The 23,970-nt window shown below is 39.7% G+C and overlaps 1 protein-coding gene across 1 annotated transcript in view; it reads left to right on the top strand.

Annotated features, from left to right (window-relative positions):
* Positions 1–23,970, top strand: part of LOC138807125 (zinc finger protein 585A-like) — an 86,662-nt gene that overhangs the window by 9,669 nt on the left and 53,023 nt on the right. The window contains 3 exon segments of the mRNA XM_069992689.1: positions 1,174–1,407; positions 1,450–1,526; positions 1,767–3,562. Coding sequence (XP_069848790.1) covers positions 1,174–1,407; positions 1,450–1,526; positions 1,767–3,562 — 2,107 coding nt within the window.

The raw sequence follows: 23,970 nt of genomic DNA, 5'->3' as shown, positions 1-23,970 counted from the left end.
TACCATCCCTTCCCATCATTCCCCTCCAGCCCTCCTCCCCAGCCAAAGTTGGGAAGTTCAATTTTCGACATAACATCTTGTACATCGCATTGTTGCAATGGGTCCACCTTCCCTCCACAAATTATACCTACATCAAACACAGTAAAAACAGGGGTTATACCATAGGGGAGGGACATATAAAGCAATAAAGAAATATCAAATATATATATATATATATATATATATATATATATATGTTAGAAACAATAGCAATAAATGAAAACATATGAGTCCTTATCTTGGGGTTCATTTTGCCTAACATCAATTTATTGACCGTTTCTGCTTGTCTCAGATATATACTAGTTATTGCAAATAAGCAGAACCATGGGACCTGTTTCTTTGGGCTTGGCATACTTCACTCAATATAATTTTTCCAAGTCTTTCCATTTCCTAACAAATGGAGCCATATCATTCTTTCCGATGAATGCATGGAATTCCATTATGTATATATACCACATTTTCTTGATCCATTCATCTACTGAGGGGCATTTGTGTTTGTTCCTTATCTTACCTATGGTAAACAATGCTGCAATAAACATAGTTGTGCTGGTACCCTTAGTATGGTCTTGTTTGTGATCATTTGGGTAAATGCCCAGAAGTGGGATTGCTGAGTCATAAGGGAGCTCTATGTGGAGTCTTTTGAGGAGCCTCCATTCTGTTTTCCAAAGTGGTTGTACAAGTTTACACTCCCAACAACAATGCAGTAGTGTTCCCTTCTGTCCATATCCCCTCCAGCATCTGTTGTTATTAGAGTTCCTGGTTATAGTAGCTCAGTGGTAGTGTGCTTGCCTTGCATGCATAAGGCTCTGGGTTCGATTCTTCAGCACCATATAAGCAGATAAAACTGGGAGTCGTGTTGTGGCTCAAATGATAGAGAGCTAGCATTGAGCTGAACAGCTGAAGGACACCACCAGGCCTGGAGTTCATGCCCCATGACAAAAAACGGTGTAAGGAAGAGTATTACTTTCTTAATCAATACATTGTGGTGAAGAAAATTATTTCTCATAAATCAATTCCTACATTAATATTTCAAAATTTGTAACAGTTAAGATGGGGAAAATGTCTTTACCTTTATTTTAAGGAGTATTTGGATCTTATTTATGTTTTTTTTCTTCTTTATATGACTCATTTTAGATATTCAAAAAATGGAGCATGTGATTAAGACTTACCAGGAAGGTCCAGATGAATGTCTGCATGACGTAGCTGTCACATATATTAACACAATAGAGCAAAGAGTGAGATTAGTGACAACTTCTAACTTGACCTCAAAACAGAAGCCAGATCTGAATAGGAATGATGAGAACTCCTTAAGGATGACGACGGACGAGTTCATTCAGTGTCAGAACATGCTCCACTACAGTGAGCCTGGTAAGATGCCGGCTGCATATATGCCTGGTGTTTCTCCTGTAGTTAAACAATCGCTTACATATTCAGAGGCTTTTAGTCAAAATTATGATGGTCCATATTTTGAATATGGAGGAGAGAAGGTATTAAATTCAGAGATGATATTCTTTCCACATAATTGGGTTTGCATCAGAGATCCCGCCTCTAACCATAACGAATATAGAGAAGAATATGATAAGTCTGCTCTTCTTGCCCAAGAACTTTGTCAGGGAGGGAGGTTTCCAGTCACTATGCATCAGAAAAGAGACACAGGAGAGAATTCTTATACAAGTAGTGAATGTGAGAAATCATTCAGTAAGGATTTACACCTTACAAAACCTGAGAGGAAGTATCCAGAGAATCCTGATGAGTATAAGGAATGTGCAAAATCTATCTCTAAGAATTCAGAACTAAGTTCTGATCAACCTAAAACAACACCAGAAGAGAAACCCAATGAATACGAAGAATGTAGGAAAATTTCCACCCAAAAGTCAGGTCTCAGAAGGCATCACAGAACTGACAAAGAACAGAAGTTTGATGAATGCAACAAATGTGGAAAATCATTTAGAATGAAGTCATACATCACTTTGCATCAGAGAATACACACAGGAGAGAAATTTTATGAATGTGACAAATGTGGAAAGTATTTCAGACAGAAGTCAGACCTTACTGTTCCTCAGAGAACTCATACAGGAGAGAAACCTTATGAATGTAATGTGTGTGAAAAGTCTTTCACCCGTAAGTCAGACCTTACTGTTCATCAGAGAACACACACAGGAGAGAAACCTTATGAATGTAACAAATGTGGAAAGTATTTCAGACAGAAGTTTCACCTTATTGTCCATCAGAGAACACACACAGGAGAGAAACCTTATGAATGTAATGTGTGTGAAAAGTCTTTCACCCGTAAGTCGGGCCTTACTGTTCATCAGAGAACTCATACAGGAGAGAAACCTTATGAATGTAATGTGTGTGAAAAGTCTTTCACCCATAAGTCACACCTTACTGTTCATCATAGAACACACACAGGAGAGAAACCTTATGAATGTAACAAATGTGGAAAGTATTTCAGACAGAAGTTTCACCTTATTGTCCATCAGAGAACACACACAGGAGAGAAACCTTATGAATGTAATGTGTGTGAAAAGTCTTTCACCGGTAAGTCAGACCTTACTGTTCATCAGAGAACACACACAGGAGAGAAACCTTATGAATGTAACAAATGTGGAAAGTATTTCAGATTAAAATCACACCTTACTGTCCATCAGAGAACACACACAGGAGAGAAACCTTATGAATGTAATGTGTGTGAAAAGTCTTTCACCCATAAGTCACCCCTTAGTGTTCATCAGAGAACACACACGGGAGAGAAACCTTATGAATGTAACAGATGTGGAAAGTATTTCATATTAAAATCACACCTTACTGTCCATCAGAGAAAACATACAGGGGAGAAACCTTATGAATGTAATGTGTGTGAAAAGTCTTTCACCCAAAAGTCAGACCTTACTGTTCATCAGAGAACACACACGGGAGTGAAACCTTACGAATGTAACAAATGTGGAAAGTATTTCATATTAAAATCACACCTTACTGTCCATCAGAGAAAACATACAGGGGAGAAACCTTATGAATGTAATGTGTGTGAAAAGTCTTTCACCCATAAGTCACACCTTAGTGTTCATCAGAGAACACACACAGGAGAGAAACCTTATGAATGTAACAAATGTGGAAAGTATTTCAGACAGAAGTTTCACCTTATTGTCCATCAGAGAACACACACAGGAGAGAAACCTTATGAATGTAATGTGTGTGAAAAGTCTTTCACCCAGAAGTCAGACCTTACTGTCCATCAGAGAACACACACAGGAGAGAAACCTTATGAATGTAACAAATGTGGAAAGTATTTCAGATTTAAATCAGACCTTACTGTCCATCAGAGAAAACATACAGGGGAGAAACCTTATGAATGTAATGTGTGTGAAAAGTCTTTCACCTGTAAGTCACACCTTACTGTTCATCAGAGAACACATACAGGAGAAAAACCTTATGAATGTAACAAATGTGGAAAGTCCTTCATCTGCAGTTCATCCCTCAGGAAGCATAAGAGAATCCACACACATGAGAAATCTTAGGAATGTGATAACTATGGAAAGCCTCACCTGGATGAAAAATAAGTTTGCATGATAGAACCAAAACCTGATAGAAGCCTTGTGAATGTAGCAAATGCGGAGCCTTTTAGCCAGAAGGCATGCCTCATGGTTCCAAATTGAATGCACACAGGAGAAAAATCTCATGAATGAAAAAAAATGTGGAAAGTTTTTGAGAAGTCATAGTTAAATTTTCATCAGAAAACACACAGGAGAAAAACATTATGAATGAAACAAGTATCAAAAACGTCCTTCACTTAGTAATCATGCATGGATGAGTGTTTATAGAGCACAGACAAGAAAGACAAGGTATGAATAATACCAATGTAGAAAATACCACTTCAACAGCATAGCACAGTGTTCAGCAGAGAACTGAATCACATAGGAGAAAAGAAAATTAACAGGTCTAACAAATATGCAATTTTTAATAGAAGTCAGTCCTCAGTACATCCAAGAACATAATAAGGAGAGAAAATGTGAGTATAATAAATGTAGACAGATATTTAGCCAGAAGTTTCACAGGTTTCTCTACATATTTCAGAGACCTAGAGACAAGACAGAATGTCGAGTGAACATTAGAGGACATCTTTCAAGCAGAAATGAACCTTCAGCCAGCATTAGAGCACTCACACAAAAAATGAAACCCAACATAGGGAAACCTTTGGCAGAAACCTCTGTAAATTATAGAGAAATCCTTCGTGGCAGAATTAAGCTAGGTGTAAGGGAAAACCACTCACTGAACCATTTCTCATCCTCTCATTGTGTAGAGTAGGGATGATTCCCCTTCATGTTATTCAGGGGTTGGATTTCCAGGCTTGACAAAGAATTAAGATAGTGAAATTGTTGACTTGTGTCTTTTATATTGAGAAATGGATGGTCAAGAAATTTAATAAACACTTTTCAGAAATAGGAGCTCTGGACCTTTGAGATTGAACTCAAATCATCCATAGTGGTTTGGTAGTGATAGATGGGGAAGGACTATCATGCTTTATTCCAAGGACATGAGAGCATCAATTTCTCCACTGCTCCCCAAAAGTCTTCCACTATATGTGTGGTCTATGTATGCATTATAACACTATTATTATTCCAATTCATTTTTTAATGGAAGGTCTGGTGGAAGATAATACTCCTTGTTTATTACAAAATGTGCACAAGAATAAAATCTGTCTCATCATCTTTCATCCCCAAGTTCATGAAACATTCAGAAAACCTGAAAGAATACATTTTCTTTGTGTGTGGGTACTAGTCTTGTAGATTGAACTCAAAGCCTAGCCACTTTCCTTAACTACATTTTCTCAAGGCTAAATTCTAGCACTAGAATCACAGTTCCATTTCTAGTTTCTTTGGTGGAAAAATGAAGACATGATTCTTAAGCATTTGGGTTTGGATGAGTAATGCCAAAATGATTTTACTACATGCTGTTTTCTATTTACTACTGATGAGTCTGTTGTAAATTTTTCTCTTGTACACCATGCTATTGTTCTTCTGAGTAATAAAACACTAGTGTGGATATTGTGGAGAGTCTGTGTTTTCTCACTGTTATGGAGGGTGAAAGTGAATTTCTCAAGAGGAGAATATTGCTTTTTCAAGTTACAAATTTCTAGTTCTACAACAAATTATAAGTTATGGTTTTGCTAAATTTAATTCTGTAGCAATTTTAAAAAACTAGACCCATGGAAAAAATGATGGACAAAAGCTAGCTAGAATACTTACAGATATCCATGCGATTATAGAGATAAGCAGAAAGAGGTAGGACTGTGCTAGATATTTGGCAGGGTAAAATACAGGTGAAGATGATTCTTGTGGGCTGCCTTGTGTCACATGACAGGGGTGCCTGGGTGGAAGGAATTGGTCCAGGTGCTCTGAGGGAAGCCCAGTGAAGAGGGGGAGGGCATGAAGGTGGCTTTCACAATAAATTTCCTTGGATGTTTTTTGGGGTCCTATAAACTTCCCCCCCTCTTACCTGACCAGGATAGGGGTCATTACATCATGCTATATATCTGTTCATGTCTTGACTCCTGTTTACTAAAAAGTTTCTTCTTGTTGGCAGGTTTTTGTTTTGCACTGACTATGTGGTTCTACCATGATTAGGCAAAGTATTACTGCTAAAATTCCAAAAACTTTAAATGGTCAATTTTAGCATTTAAGTGTGCTCTATAATCTGTGCACAAACATCTCGGTCTATATGTAAAATGTGTAAATAGTAATGGTTCCAAAATTACCAAGTATTCTGCTTGCTAAAAATCTTTGTCAGTGGAAGCTGTCTTTTAATCTGAATTGCTTTGTGACCTGACTATAAGGCAAATAAAAAAAAAAACAAACAGGCAGTTTTAAAAGGCCATGGGAAAGGAGTTAGAACAGATGGTTTCCTTTCCAAAGTCAATGAAATTGGTAATTAAGTTGGCTGTGATTTATGTTATTTCTTATGTCTATCTATGTTAAGATTAAATATTGTACCTCTGACCATGACTGGTAAACTAAGGCTGAGGTTTTAATTCTCTGTTTCCTCCCCTGTGCACTGATCAACTCCCTTTATAATCAAGGGACCACAGTGCGTCAAGATGCAGTTTGCTCCTATGCATGGGAAATACCCACGTAATAGAACAAAGCAGCTGCCTAAACCAGTGACACCAGCCTGCAAAAGCCAGTGTGGTCTTTCACCAGTGGTCTTTAACCAGTGCATATAGAATTTTGCAGGTAACCAGAAAGAGATGCGACAGTCCATATACACTGGGAGATGCCACATCCTTGCCTAGACTCCAGCCTTGCTGAATCACACATGATGAAAAGCCTGTGAATTTGCAGTAAAAAGAGAATAAAAAACAAGCCAGTTAAGATATTTGTTTCTGGATCGAAAAAAAAAAGATATTTGTTTTTGTTTCTGTAATATTAATCACCACCATGTTAGACCATGAGGGGTGTATGAGCAAAAAATCTAAGTTGACTTTTCTCTAAAGGGCAAGAGATACTAAGTCTAGATTCTTGGTACAGAGCTACTGCATTAAAATAAACTGCTAATTTGCTAAATTTAACTCATACTGGAGGAAAAAATAGCCAGTTGAAACCTTCAGCCAAGAGGTAAACGGTGTTGCCCAGTGTTTCAATGAAGAATTTAAATGCAAAGTAAAATGACTTTTCAAAAAGATTTTAAAATGGCCTCCCATTGTCAGAAATTTGTCACGTTGTGGGGAGTGGCAGGCCTCCCAGAAAAAAGAAAGTTTAAAAGGACAAATTGTCCTAAAGATTGATTTCAATGTGGAAAATAAAAATTAGGATTACCAAAATGATTGTTTAACCTACTTTGCCATTATAGGTTTTTTATAACAGTTTCCTAAACGCCCACAATAAAGGAGAGAGGACAAGTTTGTCAGATGTAATGTTGGCCCTGAATAAGTTCGAGGTAAGACCATGCTTTTAAATCTCCTTCCAGTGCCCATCGTTGTTGCTTTTACTTGGAGTAAATGTGGCCATAAGTAAAGACTCATTAAGCTGAAAAGTGGTGTGAAGACAGGCTGGGCAGACAAAGGTGCCTGTGAGATTGTCATCTCTAATGTGCCAGCAGAGTGCTGAAAAGCAGAGTTGGTTTGGAGTTCCAAGTGGCAGAGGGCTAGTCTTGATCTGGAGAGTTGAGGGACAATACTCAAACCCTGAGTTCAAGTCCAGCAAGCAATGAAGGAAACTACTAAACAAGTACTTATCCCACCATGGAGAAAGGCATTCCTGGAACCCCGGGAATGTTGGAACATGCAGAGGCAGTAAGCCACTGGTCTTTGGATGGCAGAAATGGTATCAGATCCTGGAGTCACTTCTGCTTGGCCGTTCAAAGCTTGATCAGAGTCTGGAAGTCATGGGAAGATAATTTGTAGGCATGCCTAATACCCATGTCTGTCTGACTTGGCAGGGACTTGCCAGTCATCTATGGTACTGGGTTATAAAAGCTAAAGTTGTAAAATGTGAGAGATAATTGAAATCCCAAACGCTCTGTATCTGCTCAAATTCTTAAATGGCAATGACTTTTGAGCTGGCCCAGCCACATTAATTTATCCGTTACGGAAAAGTGGTTGTGACCTGAGATTAGGTCCCTAGTAAGATTTGTCTAAAGGCCTACAGGGGCAGGCATTTTCGGAACCACTACAGATCAGGCTCCTCAGTCAACCAGAAAAATGCATTTACAAACAAAATGTTAAACAATATATACTGCTATAGCCCAAGAAAGGGTCTGACATTTGTTAAAAGTTAAATGTTGTATGAATTTAAACAGGCTGCCCAGAGGCAAGGGTCAATGACAATCAGTTGTAGTTTAAAATATGTACTGGGTTTTACTACAAAATTCTGACAAGCAATTGTTAGTCAATTATTAAGAAGTTATAGGGGGGGGACAACCAAGATGGCGACGGGGCAGTAGGGAAACGCCACAGCTCTCTCCAACCAAAAAGAGAGTTCGAGTTCCAACGCTTAATCTCCCCAAGAGACTGACAACAACAAAAAGACGAACACTCAGAGAAAAACCCGAGGTGGAAAATAACAAAAAAAAGAAAGAGAGGAAAAGAAGAACTTCAGAACAGAGAAAAGCGAAGACCCCTCCCCCAACCTTTACTGGCCGCGCGGCAGTGCGACAAGCCGCCAGCCAGTCGGCCCGGCGGGGGCTGCCAGAGCCCCAGAGACACAGGGGGCCGCTTGCAGATCACCAGGTACCGGTTTGCAGAACAGCGGGTCGCCAGGAAGAGAGAAACCTACCAGCCGGGAGTCTCCACAAGGATCCCACCCCCACCCCTCACTCTCCACCGGAGCAGAGAGGCTCCATCCCGCCAAAGCCACTCGGCACCAGCAGCGCAACAAACGGACCTGTCAGCAGACCACCCGCCCGATCACGATCGCAACGACCCGGCGGGGCTGCCCGGGCCCCAGAGGCACCGCGAAGAAGCTGCCTGAGCGTGGACACTTTTCACCCGAGAGCTTCGACAGAGGCAGAGACAGAAAAGAATCACACAGCCACCACTGCCCAACCCAACCCGCAACCACCCCAACTGAACTCGGATTGCAACAACAACTGACGACATACACCACACAGAAACAACCAGCTCCAGGGTGAGTACCCCACAGGGGAAGTGTATCCCTCAAGGGAGACCAGAGCTGGAGGGAATCCTCAGACCCTGACCTAGACTCCCTACCCCAAAACCCGGACCACAGGACCCGCTAAAACTGGGAACTGTTTGAGAGCTTCACCAGTCCGTGGAGCACACTCAGCTGGCCAGGCTAGAGCAAGAGCGCCCCTGGAAGGGAGCTTAAATGGCCAAGCCAGGAACAGCGCCCCTGGGTCAAGACTACCAATAGTAGAAGAAATTTGAACTGTGTCCCCCAGGCTGTATAACCTAGGTGGGATACACATCAGCACAGGCCTAAGGAGCGTGCTCCAGGCTGCATAACCTAGGTGGTATACACATCAGCACAGGCCTAACGAGCGCGCTCCAGGCTGGGGCCGGAACCAGGCCCGGGGATCTGGCGCCTGAAGAACACGACCAACTCTTTCCAACTGAAGTAAAAAGCTGAGCATATGCCTCAACAGAGGGGAGAAAATCAGGAAACAACACTCCCCGGGAAGCACGCCTGTGACAACAAAAGACCTGGAGGCCCAGGACAAGAGAAGCCCAAACCCCACCAAAACTCCACCCATATACCCTAGACTGGGAATTGGGCAACACAGGCTGCCAGCACCTGATAGTAAGCAGGAGCTCAGACTGTTAAGGTGGCTCAGCAATAGAGTGATAGTCTTGGATGTATGAGGCTCTGGGTCTGATTCCTCAGCATCACAAAAGCAAAAAGGGTCAGAAGTGGTGCTGTGGCTCAAATGGTAGGGTTCCAGCCTTGAGCTGAAGAGCTGAGGGACAGCACCCAAACCTAGAGTTCAAGTCCACAACCAGCCCAAAACAAACAAACAAAAACACATCAGGAGCCCATAGCAGACTCCAGTATTTGGGAGAGTGCATCCAGAGCATCTGTTCTTCACAAGAGCACCCGTAGGAGCAAACACAAGCAGTCTAGGCTGCTCAACCCTTCCAAAGGTGGGAACTGCCAGCAATCTACAGCAGAGAGCTGTGAATCCTAAGTATGTCAGAATAGCAGCTGGAAATAGGCTCCAGAAATTGAAAGAGCACAAGCATGAACTATCCAAAGAGATACAGGGTATCAAACAAGAGATGCATGCAAAAATAGAAGCTGCACAAACCTCAGTAAGAAGTGAGATAAACGCCAAATTAGAGGTAATGCATACCTCATTGAGAGGTGAGATCAGTACTCTGAGAACCAACATTGAATCCATAAAGGGATCCATTTCCTCCATGCAAACCACAATAGAAGCCACTGTCAACACAGTGAATGAAATGGAAGGTAGAGTGTCAGATACAGAAGACAGAATACACCAACTGGACCAAAAAGTGACAGATATGGAAAAATCACTCAAATTAAACCAAAGGGAAATTCAAGAGCAAGCAGATAATGCTAAAAAATTTAACCTTCGCATAATCGGAGTGAACAAAGGTGAGGAATTCCAGAGCAAGGGAATGCAACACCTATTTAACAAGATAATCAATGAAAATTTTCCCCACCTCAAAAATGACCATCTTAACTACATCACAAAAGCTTATCGAACACCCAACAAGCAAGACCCCAGGAGAAACACTTCTAGACACATTATAGTAAAAATGATAGATCTGAATAATAAGGAAACAATCCTGCATGCAGCAAAAATGAAGAAGGAGCTATACTACAACGGGAAAAAAATAAGAATCACTGCAGATCTCTCCACACAAACAATGAATGCAAGAAAAGCCTGGGAAAGCACCATACGAGCCCTGAGAGCCAATAACTCCCAACCCAGACTGATCTACCCGGCAAAGCTAGCATTCACATTTGATGGAGAACTGAAAACTTTTAATAGCAGAGAAAAACTAAATGAATACATAAACATTAAGACAGCATTACAAAGAATTCTAAGAGGGGGGACACAACCTGAAGAAAGCAACCAGGAACTGGGGCCTGCCCCAAACAGGCATTACTCAAAGTCTAACTGAGCAAGCACAGGAGGAAAGCAAAGAAGAAAAACCTAGGAAAACGGAATGGCAGGGACAACAATGCATCTCTCTATACTTTCTCTTAATATAAATGGGCTGAATTTGCCAATTAAAAGAAAATGAACTGAGGACTGGATCAGTAAACAAGACCCATCCATCTGTTGCCTTCAGGAGACCCACCTCTCAGCCAAACATACAAACAAACTCAGAGTGAAGGGGTGGAAAAGGATCTACCAATCAAATGCCCCCAGTAAGCAGGTGTAGCTATCCTGATATCTGACAAAATAAACTTTTCATTAAAATCAGTACAGAAAGACAAGGACAGACACTACATATTAATAAAGGGAACAATCCAAGAGGAGGATATAACCATCATCAACTTATATGCCCCAAATATTGATGCACCCAGATATGTCAAACAAATGCTCTCAAACTTACAGAATAAAATAGATCCCAATACGATAATACTAGGAAACTTTAACACACCACTCTCACCAAAGGACAGGTCTACCAACCAGAGGATTGGCAAAGAAGCTACCGAATTAAGAGAGGCCATACTTCAAGCGGAATTAACTGACATCTACCGAGTATTTCACCCTAAAACAACACAGTACACATCCTTCTCAGCAGCTCACGGAACTTTCTCCAAAATTAGACCATATCATAGTTCATGCAAGGAACTTAAGCAAATACAAAGGGATCGACATAATCCCCTGTATCCTATCTGACCACAGTGGAATCAAGCTAGCTCTCAATAACAAAGCATACTGCAGAAATTTCTCTAATACATGGAAATTGAACAGCACACTCCTTAACAATGCCTGGATAACAGAAGAGATCAGAGAAGAAATAAAGCATTTCCTACAACTCAATGAAAATGAAAACACCTCACAAAGAAACTTGTGGGACACAGCAAAAGCAGTCCTGAGGGGCAAATTTATTGCCCTCAGTGCCCACATCAAGAGAATGGAGACAGACCAAGTAAATAATCTCATGTTGCAATTAAAACAGCTAGAAAAACAAGAAAAAATGGGACCTAAAGCTACTAGACGAAGCCAGATAACCAAATTAAAAGCAGAGATTAACCAATTAGAAAATCAGAAAACCATAACCAAAATAAACCAAACAAAAAGCTGGTTCTTTGAAAAAATAAACAAAATTGATGGCACATTGGCTAGATTAATTTAAAAAAGAAGAGAGGAAACCCATATTAATAGGATTAGGGATGCCATGGGAAACATCACAACATGTACCCAAGATATCCAAACAATTCTAACAGACTACTTTCAAAAGCTATACTCTCTAAAGGAAGAAAATCGGGCAGAAATGGATGCATTTTTAGAGAAATACAAGTTGCCCAAACTGAGCAAGGAAGAAGTTAACCAATTAAATAAGCCAATATCCTATAATGAGATACAGGAAGCTATCAAAAGTCTTCCAACAACAAAAAGCCCAGGACCACATGGATTCACAGCAGAATTCTATAAGACCTTTAAACAAGAACTAATACCCATACTCCTCAAGCTCTTCAGAGAAACAGAGAAGGAGGGAGCTATCCCAAACTCATTCTACGAAGCCAATATCACACTCATCCCCAAACCAGGCAAAGACCCAACCAAAAAGGAGAATTACAGGCCAATCTCCTTGATGAACACAGATGCAAAGATCCTTAACAAGATTCTAGCTAACAGAATCCAGAAAAACATAAAAAAAAAAATTCACTATGACCAGGTAGGCTTCATCCCAGAGACACAGGGATGGTTTAACATACGTAAGTCAATAAATGTAATCCAACATATCAACAGAGCCAAGGTCAAGAATCACATGACTATCGCCACAGATGCAGAAAAGGCCTTTGACAAAATTCAACATTCATTCATGCTAAGAGCTCTGGAGAAAATAGGAATAGAAGGAACATTTCTAAAAACAATAAAAGCCACTTATGACAGACCAATAGCCAATATTATACTTAATGGGAAAAGCTACAACCAATTCTCCTAAAATCAGGAACAAGGCAAGGATGCCCACTGTCTCCACTCCTCTTCAATATAGTCCTAGAACCCTTAGCCAGGGCAATAAGGCAAGAAAAAGACATTAAAGGGATCCGCATAGGGAAAGAAGAAGTTAAACTATCCCTTTTTGCAGACGACATGATACTATACCTCCACGATCCCAAAAACTCCATCCCCAAACTCTTAGAAATCATAAATCACTTCGGCAAAATAGCAGGATACAAAATAAACCCACAAAAATCAGTTGCCTTCCTATACACTGATAATGTACAGGAAGAGAGGGAAATAAAGGGAGCAACCCCATTCACAATAACCTCCCGAAAAATAAAATATTTAGGAATTAACCTAACCAAAGATGTAAAAGAACTATTTAATGAGAACTATAAAAAGTTAAAGAAAGAAATTGCAGAAGACACTAGGAAATGGAAAGACCTCCCATGCTCCTGGATAGGACGACTTAATATAGTAAAGATGGTAATACTTCCAAACTAATATACAAATTCAACGCAATTCCTATTAAAATCCCAATGACGTACATCTCTGAAATACAGAAAACAGTCCAAAAATTCATATGGAACAACAAAAGACCTAGAATAGCCAAAACAATTCTAGGGGATAAAGACAATATGGGAGGGCTATCCATGCCGAACTTCAAACTCTACTACAGAGCTATAATAACAAAGACAGCATGGTACTGGCACAAAAACGGACCCGAAGACCAATGGAACAGAATAGAAGATCCAGAAATAAATCCACAGGCCTACAGCCAGCTGATATTCGACAAAGGAGCCAAAGACATACAATGGAAGAAACACAGCCTCTTCAACCGCTGGTGCTGGGAAAACTGGGCAGCCACATGCAGAAAACTAAAAGTGGACCCCAGCCTATCACCACGCACCAACATCAACTCAAAATGGATTAAAGACCTTAACATTAAACCTGAATCTCTGAAACTACTGCAGGACAGTGTAGGAGAGACACTTGAACTAATAGGCACAGGAAGGAACTTCCTGAACAGAGTCCCAGGGTCACAACAAATTGGAGAGAGACTCGACAAATGGGACTACCTTAAAATAAAAAGCTTCTGCACAGATAAAGCTATCGCAACCAAGCTAGAAAGACAACCAACTAATTGGGAAAAAATATTTACCAGCAATATATCAGACAAGGGGTTAACATCCTGTATATACAGGGAACTCAAGAAACTAATCCCTCCCAAACCTAACAAACCAATTACTAAATGGGCAAGGGAACTAAAGAGGGACTTCTCAAATGAAGAAATAAAAATGGCAAAGAAACACATGAGGAAATGTTCATCATCCCTGGTGGTGAAGGAAATGCAAATAAAGACAACCCTGAGATACCACCTTACCCCAGTCAGAATGTCCCACATCCACAAATCAGCCAACGACAAATGCTGGAGGGGATGTGGAGAACGAGGAACCCTATTACACTGCTGGTGGGAATGTACACTTATACAACCACTTTGGAAAGCAGTCTGGAGGGTCCTTAGAAAGCTAAAGATTGACCTCCCTTACGACCCAGTCAAGCCACTTCTAGGCATCTACCCTGAACAGCAGGAACCAATATACAAGGACACGTGCACCTCCATGTTTATTGCAGCACTGTTCGCAATAGCTAGGATATGGAAACAACCTAGATGCCCCACAACAGATGAATGGATCCAAAAATTGTGGTATCTAAACACAATGGAATATTACGCAGCCATTAGAAATGACAAAATAATGGCATTTGCAGGGAAATGGTTAGAGCTAGAAGGAATCATGTTGAGCGAGGTAAGCCAAGAACGAAGAGACAAACAGTACATGGTCTCACTGATAAGTGGATGCTAAATCCAAAATGTTAGGTGATATGACAAAACTAACAGGACTTAAGAAACAAAGAACTCCCACTCATCTGGTTGAACCACTACCAAATATCCCCATGCTGCTGATCACATATATGGTATATAACATGTGAGCACCGTTATATATTACAGACTGTGATAGACAATTTGCTCCAGGAAAGTTAGAATGAACTTGTGACTTTAAATTAGCATCATTATTCCACAATACTGTGAATTTCCAGAAATTATGTAATCACTTAATCACAATCAAAAAAAAAAAAAAAGAACCTCGGGGAAGGGAGGGAGGGAGGGGATGGTAGGGGGAAAACAATGGAGGGGGTAAAAATGTTCAAGAGGAAGTGTACTCATTACCTCACTCATGTAACTGTAACCCTCTGTATAGTATCTTTACAATAAAAAAATTAAAAAAAAAAGAAGTTATAGGTACCTCTATCTCATTGATCTCCTTGTTTCTTGAATTGGAAATATAAAGGGCTTTTATGACAAAGATTCCTTTTGCCACAGTTCAAAGCCATCCTGGGCACAAAGAATCTCTCTAAAACTCCATTTCCCAGCTAATCAGCCAAGAGCCAGGCTGGAGACATGGCTCAAGAGACTCTCACCTCCAAGGAACTCTTAGGTGGTAGAGCATTAGCCTTGAGCAGAAGTGCTCAGGAAAAGTGCCCAGACCTTGAGTTCAAACCCAGTCAGTGCCAAGTAGGACAACCTACCCCAGCAACAGACATTGAGACCCCCCAGGACAAATTTAGTCCAGACAATGGAAAACTATGGAGAGGAGTAAGAGGAGATTACTTCCTAAATGGAGTTATTTTATGCTTGCCCTTTCAAAATTAATCAGAGCAGGGAGATCAAGAGAAATAGTTGCTTGCCCACCTAATGTCCATACCTGTCTAACTTGTTAGTGGACAGAAAGTTCCAGTCTTGCTTTGTTCCCTGCCATTTGTATTTATAGTAGCCTCTGACTGGTACTCCCAAGCAGTCCATTATGTTCTCTGCTACCTGATTTCCCAAAAGACCTTAGACACCCTCTTTCTGCCTTTCTGCCCTGAGTATTTCTCCTCCTCTGTAATGGGCCACAACTGGGCTTATGCTCCAAATGGAACTTTTCCAGCCCGTGGCCAATATATGTTCTCCTATGCCATTTGTGTTAACGTTTAACTTGTTACCTTGTTAACTTGTTACCTTGTCAATTTTTGCCTGATCTTTCCAAAAGTCTCTTTTAACAGGATAACAGCCCCCACCGAGCACACCACCTGGGAACAAGTCAAGGCCATCCTGTTACTACAGGCAACTGGAGACATTATTTGGCCAAGCAATAAAGCAGGAACCCCTTACTACTTTGCCCATTTACAGCAGGAAGACACTCTAGAAGATAAACGACCTCCACCCATAACCCCCAGCCTGGTAGCCCTATTTTTATTAAACAACAAATTGGGGAATGTAAGCATTATGCCTTCCCATGGTCCTCAGCTCCACCCAGACCTGAGTTCCTCCCAACCCTGAAGTTCCCACCATACAGCTGCCCCCTCTGTCTCTCTGCCCACACCCATCTAAGCACCCACCTACCTCACTTCCTGCCACAGACCCACCTTCTACCTGGATAGGGACAGATGCCATGTGCTCCATCTCCCAGGACAGAATGGCTTCTTCAATAAACCTTATAATAATCTTTCTCCAGTGCCTGCCTTCCTATGTGTGGTCCCCTGGGATGAATGTGAAGGATCTTTTCACCTTATAGAGACCCAGTCCCTGCCACAGTCCCTAACTCACTGAGAACCACACAAGCTATTTTTCCTTCATCACACTCTGTCCACTTCACTGTCCTGATGACATCACTCCTTATCACCACTTCCCCAGGATCCTCCAAATCAAAGGGACAAAATTATCAATACTCTCTTTCTCTCTCACTGTACTCTGAAAACCCATCTATAATTTCTGGATTTCCATGGCTAACATTCTCTATTTGGACATCAACATAAATAAAAAGATGATGCATAATTTCGGTTTCATGAAATTCTATCACTATATTTACCTTTCCTTTTGTTTATGTTGGTAGTTAGCTTTAAACTCATGGTGCTTTAATTCTTGGCTTTTATGTTCAAGCTTGACACTGTACTCATGCCACATATTGTATCATGAGTCCCCTTATCTAATAAAGGCAGTGAAGGGGTGCCCCCTGTTATATTTATTCTTCCAAGATGTTTACCAAAACTACATTGGAATAACTATGACATTTTAAATAGAAAAAATATATGTATACATTTTTGTCAATTGTGGGGCATGGACTCTGGGCCTGGGCTTTGTCCCTCAGCTGTTCATCTCAAAGTTAGCGCTCTAATACCTGAGCCACAGCACCACTTCTGGATTTTTGTATTTATGTAGCATTGAGGAATCAAACCCCGGGCTTCATGTATGTGAGGCAAGCACTCTACCATTGAGCCACCTTCCCAGCCCTATAAAAATGTTTTAAAAAATGGTTTCATCGCAGAACCTTAAATAAAAACTTAGTAATTTAATGGAATTTTGTTGCACATTTAAAAATAAGTAAAACGCAGAATTTTTTAAAAGATGAGGAATATAGATTAAGTAACATTGAGCATCTCATGTGTAAAAGCAGCATTCAAAAAATCTGTATGAACATACTTTCATACCAATAGCTCAGATTTCCCATTCTCAGGAATTTGGACATGCAGCTGAGCATGTACCGACTGTTCACAAATATGAACCTCTTGGCGCTGAGTGACAGTTTGAGTAGAAGGCAAAACTTCATTCATCATCTCATCATCATGGTCCGAGGTCATCATAGAATGATTGAGCTCCTGATACCATACACACTTCCATAGACAGTATTTTTTTCAAAAAGTGAATCCCACAATCTCATGTTAGTAGAATGTCTAGTTATACAATCATTTTAAAATGACAAAAAATGAGCAGCAATCAAAATATACTTTCACTGATTATGAAATTTTCAATGTAAATTAAGGATATAGGTGACATGTAAAAAAATAAAATTGTATTGGAGGAAACCCCATGTCTGCAGAGCCGCGGGAGCCTGTGAGCTGGGAGATCCAGGGACAGAGTCTTAGTCCCGCCTCACAGATATTCCATGAATATTATATGTTGGAATCATGTATTTCTGTGGAAGAGTCTTATCTCAGTGTTCACACCTTTGACTTCAGCACCAGATCTGCTCTTTGAGACAAAGTTGTGACTCAATTAATTCCAGGTAAGGACAAAAATGGCTCACATTCCATTATTTGTAAAGTGAACTGATGTTTGCTCTCATTATTTTTGCTACACATTTTATTTGTATATAAATGTTTTAGCCAACCTAAGAACAAATGTAGGAACAAAGGTGCAGTAAAAATGAACTCCTTGGTATTCATTATTCATGTATATCAAGCAGAGCATTAAACAAAAAATCCTATATATTTAATTGGTTTTTCGATTTTTTTTTTGCTTTTGTAATTTTTTTCTTTTCTGATACGTGCCTCAAATACCCGTACTGTTAAAAAAAAAAAAAAAAAAAGTAGTGAACAGGCAAATAACTTGAGCTGATGGCTATCTTTGTTTAATGTTTTTTGAAATTTTCATGAACAATCCAAGCATAATTGTTAAGAACACATGCATTAAGTTCATGTAAGTGGAATAAAAAAAATTTTGAATGGACTTTTTTCAACTACTTTCTCTACAACTTTTTATATAAACAATCTTTTGGTTTTGAATCTCCTCTAAAGAAATTGTACATTATTAAAAAGTTGTTCCTTAGTCACTTTTGGCAGACATTGGACTTTTACGAAGTTAAAGTGCAAAGTTTATCATAACTACAAAACATAACATAAACATAACAGAAAAACAGAAAAACAAAAATCTAACTACTGGCAACCTCCTATGTTCCAACTCTTCACCCAACTCAAAAACATTTTTTTTCCCTTTGGGGCAGGGAAAACTGATTGGAAAAGTAGTATATTCAAGTTAAAATTTTAGTATCTGGGGCTGGGAAGGTGGCTCAGTGGTAGAGCGCTTGCCTTGCAGGCACTAGGCCCTGGGTTCAATTCCTCAGCACCACATAAGAAAAAAGAAAAAAGCCGGAAGTGGTGCTATGGCTCAAGTGGTAGAGTGCTAGCCTTGAGCTGAAGAGCTGAGGGACAAGCGCGCAGGCCCAGAGTTCAGGCCCCACAACCGGACCCAAAAAAAAATTGTAGTATCTGGCATTTTCTAAATTAAGAACGCACAATGTTCTTGACCCATCATGACAGTGCGTATTAACTGTAAATTCTGTGCTTCCAAGTCTGTTTTGGTTTTTGAGAATTTCTTGATACAGTTTGCCTTCAATTTTGGTCATTCTGTTTGTCAGGTGCATAGGATTACCTTCCTTTTTGTAGCCTTCTGTCTTGTCACCAAACATTCCTCTTTGGTGGCCATGTACTTGGGAAAAGGCCACATGAACTTTCTGGCTCTACTCACTGTCTAAGAACACTTGCTTCCTTTGCTTGCCTCCCACAAACTATTTCCAACATCCTCTCCTGCGGCACATGTCTCCTTAGTTGATGTGATTTTGTATCTCCTATAAATTCTATCCTGAATGGGTTGTCTGTCATTTTTGCCTTTAAATCTTTCTTCTTTCATTAATGATGAGGCTGTTAGACCTAAATCTCACCTTACAGAATATTTCCTCGGTTCTTTACAGGAAACACCAAAGAAAAATGCCATTTTTAAAAGCTGTTTTTATTCTTACAAAATGTAAGTTCTTCCAGAGCAGGGACAATATTTTCTGTATGTTATATTGTATCTAGTACACTATAAATGCTCAATAAAGAGTGATGATCTGAGGCAAAAAAAAAAAAACCTGCTTTTTTTATTTGAATTATCAGCCATACCAATTACTATTCTTGAGTTTGATATAGTTTTTTTTTTAATTGTATTTTATTTTATTTGAGAACATACTGTACAGGGGGGCTACAATTACATGGGCAGGATAATGCATACATTTCTTACCAAGCATTGCAGCCTCCTCCTTTGTTTACCCTTCACTTCCCTTCCCCGCCTCCCCCCTCCCCCCACCCAATTTTACCCCCCTCCCCCCACCCAATTATACCCCCCTCCCCCCCCCCACACCGACATTGTAAAGCTGGTTTTGACATGACATTTTGTACTTCTCATTGTTGCAACAGGTCCACCTGAATCCTTAAACGACTTGTTTGTCCCCATCTCCTCCACATGTTATACTGACATCAAATATAGTGAAAGCGGGGGTTACACTGTGAGGGAGGGACATACAAAGCAACAAAGAAATAATCTTATAAATGCGTTAGAAGCACATGCATGAAAGAAACGAAAACATTAAAATACATCTTTAAGGGTTCATTTTCCTAACATCACATTATCTGACCTTTTCCGCTTGACTCATACCTATACTAGATATTGCAAATAAGGGAAACCATGGGACCTATGCTTCTTTGGGCCTGGCTTACTTCACTTAATATAATTTTTTCCAAACCTTTCCATTTCCTAACAAATGGGGCAATGTCATTCTTTCTGATGGAGGCATAGAATTCCATTGTGTATATATACCACATTTTCTTGATCCATTCATCTACTGAGGGGCATCTGGGTTGGTTCCATATCTTAGCTATGGTAAATAATGCTGCAATAAACATAGTTGTGCTGGTAGCTTTAGTGTGGTCTTGTTTGTAAACATTTGGGTAAATGCCCAAAAGTGGGATTGCTGGATCATAGGGGAGATCTATGTGAAGTCTTCTGAGGAACCTCCATACTGCTTTCCAAAGTGGTTGAACGAGTTTACATTCCCACCAACAATGAAGTAAGGTTCCTTTCTGTCCACATCCCCTCCAGCATCTGTTGTTGTTAGAGTTCTTGATTTTTGCTGTTCTAACTGGAGTGAGGTGATATCTCAATGTTGTTTTGATTTGCATTTCTTTTATGGCTAGGGATGTTGAACATTTCTTCATGTGTCTATTGGCCATCCTTGTTTCTTCTTCAGAGAAGCTTCTCTTTAAGTCTTTCGCCCAGAAGGCCCAATCTAAGGATAATGGGTGTAGAGGAGCACCTAGAAACAGAAGTTAATGGTCTAGGAAATTTGTTTAACAGGATCCTAGCAGAGAACTTCCCAAACATACAAAAAGATAGGCCTATTCAGATACAAGAAGCTTTTAGAACCCCAAATAGACCAGACCAGAATAGGACATCCCACCGTCACATTATAATCCACACAGGATCAACCCAGACCAAGGAAAAGATCCTTAAAGCTGTCAAGGAGAAAAGGGTAATCACCTATAAAGGGAAACCAATTAGAATTACCTCAGACTTCTCAGCAGAGACAATCAAAGCAAGAAGAGCCTGGAATGACGTATGCCATGCCCTAAAAACAAACAACTATCAACCAAGAATACTGTACCCAGCTAAACTCTCCTTCATAACTGAAGGCCAAATAAAAACCTTCCATAGCAAAGAAAAATTGAAACAATACATCTCCACCAAACCAGCCCTGCAAAAGATTCTTAAAGATGTCCTACACATAGAAAACCAACAAGAACGCAACAAAGGCCAAGAAACTGCACACAAACTGAGAATCCAAGAACCATAGGAAGAACCCAGTTTTCACAGCCCCCAAGAAGGTGGATAACATGGCAGGAACCCCCAAATACCTCTCAGTCCTATCTCTTAACGTTAACGGACTGAACTCTCCAATTAAGTGACATAGACTGTCTAGTTGGATTAAAAAACAAGACCCCTCTATCTGCTGCCTGCAGGAGTCACATCTTGCCCATAAAAACAAACATATTTTCAAAGTTAAAGGCTGGAACAAAATCTACCAAGCAAACAGCCCTCATAAACAGGCGGGAGTTGCAATCCTAATATCAGATAAAATAGACTTCAAACTAAAATTCGTGAGAAGAGATAAAGAAGGTCGCTACATACTAATTAAAGGATCTCTCCTTCAGGAGGATATTACAATTCTAAATATCTATTCGCCAAACAATGGAGCACCCAAATTTATCAAAGAAACACTACTTTCCCTCAAATCCCATATAGATCCAAAGACATTAATTGTTGGGGATTTTAACACACCACTCTCCCCACTAGATAGATCAACTCGGCAAAAACTCAACAGAGAAACCGCAGATCTAAACAGCTGCATAGATCAACTAGACTTAACAGACATTTACCGAACATTTCACCCAGCAGCAACAGAGTTTGATATAGTTTTAAAGTAAAAAGTTTGCAGTTATTTCAAAGACAGACAGATATATAGACAAATACACACACATATATATAAACACACACATATATTGCTTTGGGGTTAGCTATAAGATTACATTTACATAATTTGAAATATAAAAATCAATGCTATGTACAAAACAATACAAACTCATCCAGTTAATTGAATTCACTCAGACTCCTTCATAACACCTGTAAACTTATCAGAGCTTTTGCACAAGTTTTGGCCCTTCTGACTAAGCTCATCTCAGAAGAAGCCATGAGGGAACAGTCACAAGGCCTATATCAGGGCCTTAAACATAAACACAAAAGTGGTGAGATCCATTTCCAAAGACAGAATATCAGTAAGATTATTAAATTATTTGGGACTGAAAAACGAAGAAATGAAGATCTCTACAAAGAAGGGGACAAAATAGAAAGGAATTTAGTTCATTCAAAAACTAAAAACAGTTACACAGTTCACCTTGATGTGAATAGTTTCTCTGACATATCAGCACCCTTAGCAAGGACCCCTGGTTCTCTTACTCAGCTTCTTCCTCCCTTATAAACTCCAAATATGTAACCCACAAAATGGAAAAAAATGCTGTCATTGTGAAGTATTCAAGGAGGCCTCAGGACATAGTATTTGGCCAGACACCTATGGTTCAAATCTGTCCTCCTATCTATTATGGAAGCTGAGTTCTGAGTCTGAGGGTGCAAAGTGAGCCTGAGATAGGGAGGTCATTGAGATAAATTTTTTAACTCATCATGAAAATGCCTGAGGAGGAAATGAGGTTCAAGTGCTAGAGTGCTCATCTTGGGCAAAAAAGCTCAGACTAGCACATAGGCCTTTAGTTCAAGCCTCAGGACCAGTACCAGAAAAAACAATACATGTAAATAAAAATATCTAAAGCTGTTATCACAGGTGGTTTATGCCTGTAAACCTCTTATGTGAGCATTGAGCTTTAAAGGCAGCCAGGACAAAATATCCCAGGCGAACTTATCAACAAGTAATCATCAAAATGTGGGAAATGGAACTTGTGATGTGGCTCAAGTCATAGAGCAGTAAACATGGGAAAAGAAGCTCAGGAATAGCACCCAGGGAATGAGTTCAATCCCTCATATTGGATATTTAACTGTGATGTATGCACATGTATACCAGTTGTAGTAAGTGTGCATAGTTGTGCAAAAGGTACACTTTTAATAAATGCTCTTAGATGCAAAAAATGAGATTTTTCTGATGGGGCTGTGTAGGTATTTCTCACTTTAAATCTTTTACTAAATATTCCACTTCATTTGATTTGAGGACAACAGAGAACTCACTTTAAATAACTTTAGTAAGCCAAGTTTGTTTGAGAAGGCTTATAAATTATAACTTACGAGGTGAAGACAAGAATTTCCTTAGTTTGACAGCAACTCAGGCTAAATACTAAGGTCTTGCCTCCAAATTCTTCATCTATCTATCTATCTATCATCTATCTATTATCTATCTATCTATCTATCTATCTATCTATCTATCTATCTATCTATATCTACTGTCTATGAATCTTTTGTCTGTCTCTTTATATGTGTGTGTCTCTGAGTTTGTGTATGGATGTGTGTATATATTTGTTTATATAGATATATATCCACATATATAAGCATACATACTTACATATATACACAAATAATATACTGCTAGGTTCGTGAAAAGAATGTTCACAGCCATGGTGAACCAGGATTGTGCTTACTATCTTCTTCTTTCTCTTTCAATACATATTGGTCCAAATAGAAGTAGACGTATTTTTAAAAAACTGAGCATTTGAAAATTAAACTTATTTTGTATGGTAACACACATGAAAGAAAGAAACAGATAGCTAACAGTGGCTTTTGCCTCTAAGTCTAGATACTCATGAAACTGACATGTGAGGATCAAGGAATAGAGGAAGCTGAGATAGAAAAGACTACAAGATTTTAGTTCCAATTATCCAGCAAAAATATGAGTAGGAGGCATTGTTTAAGACTTAGAGAGCTAGTTATGAGCAAGGAAATTCACCAAGCACAAAACTGGTAGAGAGAGAGAGAGAGAGAGAGAGAGAGAGAGAGAGAGAGAGAGAGAGAGAGAGAGAGAGAGAGAGAGAGAGAGAGAGAGAGAGAGAGAGAGAGAGGAGAGAATCTACCATTAAAGCCAAGTAAATAAAAAAAAAGATATCTGCAACAGAAAGTTTGCACAGATTTTTGTATCATGA

Source organism: Dipodomys merriami, unplaced genomic scaffold, assembly GCF_024711535.1.
Source record: "Dipodomys merriami isolate MVZ:Mamm:240054 unplaced genomic scaffold, mDipMer1.0.p SCAF_411, whole genome shotgun sequence".
In the NCBI taxonomy this organism is placed as follows: Eukaryota; Metazoa; Chordata; class Mammalia; order Rodentia; family Heteromyidae; genus Dipodomys; species Dipodomys merriami.
This window is presented reverse-complemented; position numbering and strand designations above follow the sequence as displayed.